The sequence below is a fragment of the Cyprinus carpio genome, chromosome A23 (assembly GCF_018340385.1).
Source record: "Cyprinus carpio isolate SPL01 chromosome A23, ASM1834038v1, whole genome shotgun sequence".
Taxonomy (NCBI): Eukaryota; Metazoa; Chordata; class Actinopteri; order Cypriniformes; family Cyprinidae; genus Cyprinus; species Cyprinus carpio.
The window spans coordinates 20958512-20967029 of NC_056594.1; the positions used below are offsets into that span (position 1 = coordinate 20958512).

Here is an 8518-nt window from a genome sequence, read left to right on the forward strand (position 1 = left end):
TTTTTTTGCATCATTACTCCTAAAATACAACTTTTTTATATTAAAAACAAACAAGCAAGCCCAGCCCAGATGAGAAAACGTAACGCAAAAGTAACGTGTAACATTGCTTTCCATAAAAAGTAACTAAGTAACACAATTAGTTACTTTTAAGGGAGTAACACAATATTGTAATGCATTACTTTAAAAAGTAACTTTCCCCAACACTGCTGGCACTGCAAACGTTCAAGAAAAGGACAATTCTAAAAATAAACATAACTGCTTCAAAATGTGTGTTTTCAGTATGAGTGTGTGTGATTTATGTCAGAGTTAAACATCAAAGTATTGTTCCCTTGAGGTTTTCCTGTGGGTTTTTATAATGTGGTTAATCAGTTTATGACTAAAACAAGGTCTGTAGGAAATAGAAATTGGTAATACTTAGATGTTTTAGTAAATTACACACACCTATACTGAAAACACAGATTTTCATATACTCCAGTCACATGATCTTCAGAAATCATTCAAATATTCTGATTTGCTGCTCAAAAAACATTTATTATTATTATTATTATTATGTTGAAAACAGCTGATTATATTTTTTCAGGTTTCTTTGATGAATAGAAAGTTCAGAAGAACAGCATTTATCTGAAATAGATTTTTTTGTAACATTATAAATGTCTTTATCGTCACTTTTGATCAGTTTAAAGCATCCTTGCTATGTAAATTCCTGCATGACATGTATAATTCAGTTTATGCAGTATACAAGAATGTTTAGCGTTCCTGGTATGAAAATGATCGCTGCGAGACACTGGCGGAGTGAACGTGGCTTGAGAGAGTTGGGAGTCAGTGCACGGGCGCCAGATCCAGCTATTATAAGCGTTTTTGGACCTGTCTTTTCCACTTAATTTAACACTTAAAAAAGTTACTTTAGAACTTTCAGTTTAGAGTCAGTGATATCTATGTCTTTTCTTATTTGCAAAAGATTGGAAATCATTTCGGTTTATTTTTATTGATTTTCAGTTTTTGTTTGTTTTAGTATCAATATCTGGCAACACTGCATCGCACTTAAACTGAAAGCAATCAAAAAAGCCCATGGACAGGTTTTAGCTGGCAGGATACGACAACGCAAGGGAAACGAAAAAATTATCATGATATTATCTGTCATAAACGTAATAATCGCTGTCAAAAACAGTAGCATTTAATACTAGTACACACAGATCTGTAGAACAAGTAAATCATGCTATAAACTTTCATAAGAGCACTAGACAGAGTTGCTGTAGTTACGTACTGTTGCATTAAACAATTTTTAATATTCCACTCCTAAATATAGTAAAGTATTAACAAATTTCGATGCAATCAAATTTTTGTTAATCTCTAAAGAGTGTGTGTAGAGACGCGTATATCATTTTTTTTTTTTATGAGTATAAAGTGTGGTGTGAGACAATCGTGTCTTTTTTATTTTTTTATTTTTTAATTTAAATCTAGTTTTATTCGCATTGGCCCATGGAAAACTCTATGAGCACACTTGACTTGACTTGGCCAAAAAATCGCGGGGGACGAATTTACGTTTCATTTAAAAGTGTTTACGTATTCTACACTCATGGCACGCGCACACATTAGCATCGGTTAGTTGCCTGCCTCCGCTGCGAGTCCCTATCAAGCACTTTACCGATTCAACTACTCTATTCTTCTCCTCCTGCCTGGCTCTTTGGCCCGCATCACTCACCGCAGAGCCTATCTCGCAATTCTGAGTTTTTATCTTGCAATTATGTTTATATCTCACAATTATGTGTTTATATTTTGTAACTCTGAATTTATATAGCGAATATATGTTTAGGGCCTATATCTTGCAATTCTGAGTTTAAATCTCACAATTCTGAGTTTATATCTCACAATTCTGAATTTATATCGCAATTATGTTTATATTGATGAAGCTGCTGTGAAAACGTGGGAAAAGCCGACGAGGAAGAAGTTGGGGTGATGCGATCTTTATAAACAGGATTATGTCAGCAGGGTTTCATGAATCTAAATCTGACGTAACATCAGACATAAAATACTGAATCTACATCGTTTGAGAATATTTCTGTCTAGAATATCAAACTATCTTAAAATATAAATTGAACACGCATGAGTGGATCTCTTAGGTTTGTGGTTTGACATGACAGTGTAACTCAATAGCTTCACAAGTGCACTGAGAGATGACATTAACAGGAATGCGAGGCATCAAGTTGTTCCTGTTCTTCAACTTTCATCACTCAGGAGCTTCTTCAGTTTGAACAAAAGCATCTGTCAAAGGCAAAAAAGACGCACAAACCTGTTGACCTCCCGTTCCGTTGTGTTTGATTTGTACGGGCAGCTCATGAAATCTGATAGCTCCCGTGTGAAACTCTGCGTTTTAATACTGAGAAGGAAACAAAGACATTTAATCATGATATCTGTGCTCTGAAACAGAATCGCTGCTTGATCTTGATTCTCACGCACGTTTTGGCCGGTTTGATGATGGAAAACTTGCGTCTGAGTTTAGCGCAGTGCATCTGCCGAAGAGCGTCCATCATCTCATCTCTGAAAAAAAGAACCACGCTTTCAAAGCCACTGTATCATATTTCAATTTGATTGAATTTCTAAGGCGCTAAATGACCAACATAATCAAATTTTGCTGTCACACTCAATTTACTGCATGCTTCTGTTTAGAGTTTTTTATCCAGTCCAAGCCCTTTTACTCCTGTTTCACGCATACACCGTCTACAGTGCGTTTGCGGCCCATGTGCGTTGCTTTCACACAGGACGCGTCTGCAGTCCGCTACTGATCCGCGGCTGTTTACCACAAACACAGCATTTATCAATTATTCTGATTTCCAATCATGTAAAAAATAAATAAATAAATAAATAAATAAAATAAATCACTATTGTGATACTCTTTTTTCCCAAAGTACAGTAACGATCTTTCATAAACCTTAGTTTAAACTCAATAAATATAAACAACGTAATAGGTTTGTATTCCTCAAGCAAGTAGCAACACATTTAAACACAGCATGCAGCCTACTTTTCTTACGTTAAAGCTATCACAAACATGTTAAATTAAAACTCACCACTGACAGAAAGTCGACTCTCATGCCTTTTACATTTAAATCTTTATTAGGAGCAATCCCGCGGGTCTTTTGTTTTTCTACCACCACAAGTGCATCCATTAGGTTGCATTGTTTATCTGAAAGTGCACTTTTTAAATCTAGCCAAAAAGCCACGATTTTACTGTGAAACACAGTAGCCTTTAATTATATCAGTTTATTGTGAAATGACTACATTACTACATTTCCACGTTAATTTTTCTTTTCTTTTCTTTTCTTTCTATTTGGCTGGATTTAAAACCAGGAAAAGTGCACTTTCAGATGAACAAGGCAACCTAATGGATGCACTTGTGGTGGTAGAAAAACAAAAGACCGGCGGGATTGCTTCTAATAAAGATTTAAACGCAAAGGGCACAAGAGTCGACTTTCTGTCAGTGGTGAGTTTTAATTGAACACGTTTGTGATAACTTTAACGTAAGAAAAGCAGGCTGCATGCTGTGTTTAAATGTATTGCTACATGCATGAGGAATACAAACCTAGAAGTCAAATGCATGAATAATATGTTGTTTATATTTATTGAGTTTAAACTAAGGTTTATGAAAGATTATTACTGTACTGTGATAAAAGAGTATCACAATACTGAAAAAGGTTTTTTATTATTTCTTTCTTTCTTTTTTTTTTAACATGATTTGAAATCAGAATAATTGATAAATGTTGTGTTTGTGGTGAACAGCCGCGGATCAGTAGCGGACTGCAAACGCATCCTGTGTGAAAGCACCGCACACGCAACGCACATGGACCGCAAACGCACTGCAGACGGTGTATGTGTGAAACAGGCGTTAGTTTAATAGTACAAACGTTAATCCTAATCTTTCTGCTGTCTTGACTTGACTCGTGGAATTATTTGCAGAGAAATATCCTACAGCAAGATGTTCAAACAGTTCCCACTGCAGTAAACTGAAGGATTGCAGAAATGAAGCAAAGTTCAAAGTCAAAACAAACTTTACGATTTGCTGCTGAACAATCTCTGACACTCATGCTCTGAACAAATCAAACCATATTACATCTAAATCTAAAACTTGTCTATCCTGTTTAAAATTACGATGACATTTCTACCTAAACATGACATTTAAACAATATTAAAATAAGACTTCATGCAAGCAAAGTATTGTTAATAGTAATGTAGGCTAGTCAACAATTAAGAGAACTATCAGCTCACTTAATACGACTTAGAAACTATGACATAGGTATGTATCTCATACTTTATAACAGCAACACTGAGTCTCATTTAAATTCGCAATCATTACAAAAAAAAAAAGTATATATACATATTAAAATGTTCACCTGGATGAGTGTGTGTTAGGTGTGTAATAAAACATCACACACACACCCTGAAAGATGATCAGGACCATCAGCAGCCTGAAGATCCACTGGAGAAATGCCAACGCCATTAGAGAGACACATGAAAGAGACTGTGGGTGTGTGTGTGTGTGAGAGAGATATATTGAGGGGTTAAAGATGAAACACACACACACGCCTCACAAAACCTGCTGACATTCCCCGTAAACCAGTTCATTTGTCAGAGAACTTATCATTTGTGTTGTGCAATATTGTCAGTGAAAATGCTATTTTACCAGAATGCTCATTCAAAGAGTTTTATCTGACTTTTAAATGTTACTACTTATTTCAGAATGTTCATCGAGCTTTGAACATGTGTAACAGGCCCATATGGAGCTTATAATATGACACAACTAATTAAATTTGTAATGTGTAAATTTGAATGATTGACAAGTGTCATTTAACAAAACTGACATTGAGTTTTGAAAATTTTTAATTGACAGTTATAAGTGAAAGTAAGTGAAAGCTCAGCATTCGTGCTCTGCATTTAACCCATCCGAAGTGCAACACACACAGAGCAGTGAACACACACACACACTGTGAACACACACCCGGAGCAGGTGGGCAGCCATTTTATGCTGCGGCGCCCGGGGAGCATTGGGGGTTCGATTTGCCTTGCTCAAGGGCACCTAAGTCGTGGTATTGAAGGTGGAGAAGTGTACATGCACTCCCCCCACCCACGATTCCTGCCGGGCCGAGACTCGAACTCACAACCCTTCGATTGGGAGTCCGACTCTCTAACCATTAGGCCACGACTCCCCCTATATTGACAAGTGTCATTTAACAAAACTGAATATGTGGCATTTAACATAGTTCTGAATTTGATTTTTTTTTTTGAACTTGCATGTTAAACATTTGAAATTCAACACAAATTAATATTTTTCATGGGAGAGTTTTATAGACATGTATTTTCAAACAGCACAGGACGCAAGCGAAAGCAAAAAAGACAGTAGAGCCCATTGATTATAATCAGTGATATTTGTGGCACGATGCAACACTATATGGACGTGACTGCTTGCGACAAAGCGCCCATTGCAAAGAGCTTGGACTACGTCAGGAATAACAGGGAATTAATTTGCCGTTGGGAATTTGCATTCAGTTTGGACAGTATTGATTATAATAAATAGGTTCTGCTGTCTTTTGTCGCGACGCGTCTCACTGCTCGCGTCTGGTCTAGACACGGTGTAAGTGTTAAACATAAGTCTGTTATTAATGCAATTTAGCTTCATTCATTCCGTGATCGGAATCCATACTGATGTTTGTAAACTGTGTTTTGAGGTGAAGACATTGTGAATAAACATATACAATTACAGTATAACCACTCGTTTCCGCTTAACACACATTAAACTAATATACAGTACAGGTCAAAAGTTTGGAAACATTACTATTTTTAATGTTTTTGAAAGAAGTTTCTTCTGCTCATCAAGCCTGCATTTATTTGATCAAAAATACAGAAAAAAATGTAATATTGTGATATATTATTACAATTTAAAATATTTTTTTTTAAATTTATTATACTTTAAATTATCATTTATTTCTGTGATGCAAAGCTGAATTTTTAGGATCATTATCACATGATGCTTTAGAAATTATTCTAATATGATGATTCATTATCAAAGTTGGAAACAGTTCTGCTGCTTAATATTTTTTCAGAACATGTGATACTTTTTAGGATACTTTGATGAATAAAAAAAGTAAATAAAAAAAAAAAAGAAGAAGCTATGTTTTTAAAATAAATATTTTGTAATAATAATATACACTACTGGTCAGTAATTTGGGGTCAGTATTTTTTTTTCTTTCTTTTTTTTAAATAAAATCAATACTTTTATTCAGCAAGGATGTGTTAAATTGATAAAAAGTGATAGTAAAGAAAATACATTATTAGAATATATATTAGAATTATTTTTTTTATTTTGAATAAATGCAGTTCTTTTTAACCTTTTATTCATCAAATATATTAGACAGCAGAACTGTTTCCAACACTCATAATAAATCAGAATATTAGAATGATTTCTAAATGATCATGTGATAGACTGGATGTGACACTGAAGGCTGGAGTAATGATGCTGAAAATTCAGCTTTGCATCACAGGAATAAATTATTTTTTAAAAGTATATTCAAATAGAAAACTATTATTTTAAGTTGTAATAATATTTCACAATATTACTGTTTTTTCTGTTTTTTTGATTAAATAAATGCAGGCTTGATGAGGAGAAGAGACTTCTTTCAAAAACATTAAAAATAGTAATGTTTCCAAACTTTTGACCTGTACTGTATATATATAGATAGATAGATAGATAGATAGATAGATAGATATAGATAGATTGTAGGTTCATACAGTGTGCCTCTGTAGTCTTGTAGTCCTCTGTAACGGCATCCAGAATCATTTTTACATGAAAGATAAAATCGCTATACTACTACTACTAATTGGCCAAAAGGCTTCATTTGACTTTTCGGAGATAATCTGCTCTCCTTTGTGGATGACCTCTGACCTACTTTCTCTACGATCTGAATTTCTGGTTATTGAATTGTAGAATATTGAATTTGATGTTCTGAATTTCCTCTTCATCTTGAAAACTTGAAGCTGTATTTTTAAAAACTGGATATTTGCAGTCTAAGATTTCAGAACAAAAAAATTGTTCTTTGAAAATACATGTCTATAAAACTGCCATAAAAATATTCAGTTTTCTGCCCCTCCCACAATAGTTTGAGTGACAGTAGCGTTTCAGCACAGACTGGACTGGCGTCTTACCTTAGCTCCGCTCTGAGTGACTGTCATCAGACCGCCATTGTTTCACCACCAGAGCAGATGTAGACAAGAATGACTCCTAAGCAATTGAGGTGTTCTGTTTTTGGATGCAATAATGAACATAGCAGTCGTCATTTACTCCCGATATCTAAGCCACTGAAGACACAGTGGATTACGCTTGTTTCTGAAGGGAATGTCCTCTCGATCTACATAAATGCTTATGTTAGCGTGAATCATTTCTGATCCAGTTTCACCAACAGAAGAAGTGAGTGTAAGGTTTTTTGATGAATCTTTGCAAATTGCCTTTCCTAATAATGTGGTAATTAAAGTTTCAAGATGAATGTGCTAAAGTAAACAGTCCCCCAGAGAGCACCTAGGAAGAGAGGGGCGGGGTCAGCAGAGCTCATTAACATTTAAAGGAAAATGCTACAAAACGGCTTGCTCTGAAAAGAGCTGTTTTTGACAGGGTTAAAAATGTGTTGTTTCACACTACCATTGAGAAATTTTAAGCAAAACTATGTTATAGACTTTTCGTTAAGACCCTAAAGAATCATATTAACTTGTGGAAAACTGGCATCGGATGACCCCTTTAAAATATGCACCCATTTAATTTCAGGTGTATTGTTTAACACAAAACAGAAAAATGCTATTGCATCATCTGCTTGCCAATGTAAACTATGCATCATTAATATAGTGATTACTAAATTTGATCTTTTAATATTAATGTTTTGAATATATTAAGACACTTTAATTGTTTTTACAATGTTTGTCGCACTGTTTGATGATTGAAATATTGCTTTACTTTGTTTTACTGCCAAATTATATGTAATTTCTAATTATTATTAATATTTAACTTACATTGGAAAGGTTTCCGTGCCCTCTCGCAATCTTCGCAAAAAGTCTTGCGATTTATTTCCACAACATGATGCATGATGGGATACACTAAGCCTTGAATACCCCTCTGGAGCGGTATTTGAGATAGTGTGGATTTAGTGTGCGTTAAGGGCACTGCGCTTTGGTGTTTTTGGACAGTCTTGTGCACTTAATTTCTGTCGCACACACGCACTCTCAAGTGGCCAAGACTATAAGCAAAGACTATAGAACACCCAAGACCTGTCACTCGTATAGTTTTGAATGGGGAAAAATGCAACACTCAATATGGCCACTCAATTGCAGGAAGCCCCGCCTTCTGAATGAAAGAGCCAATTGCTAATCGGTAAAGTCAGCGCGTCACTGCAGCTGCCGTTAGAAGCGTCTGGGTTGATATAAGTTGAAACAGTCAGCGTTCTGAGATCTGCGCTAAGGACTGCCGCCGCCGAGTGACATGATT

At 35.3% G+C, this 8518-nt stretch overlaps 1 protein-coding gene across 1 annotated transcript in view; it reads right to left on the reverse strand.

Moving 5' to 3' along the window:
- Positions 1 to 4556, reverse strand: part of LOC109059929 (alpha-2,8-sialyltransferase 8E-like) — a 25768-nt gene extending 21212 nt beyond the window's left edge. Inside the window, exons 1-3 of the mRNA XM_042713909.1 lie at positions 4386 to 4556; positions 2458 to 2538; positions 2291 to 2377 (exon numbers count right to left, since the gene is read on the reverse strand). Of these exons, the coding sequence (XP_042569843.1) occupies positions 2291 to 2377; positions 2458 to 2538; positions 4386 to 4492 (275 nt within the window). The 5' untranslated portion in view covers positions 4493 to 4556. The remainder of the gene's footprint in view (positions 1 to 2290; positions 2378 to 2457; positions 2539 to 4385) is intronic.
- Between the last annotated feature and the right edge of the window lie 3962 nt (positions 4557 to 8518).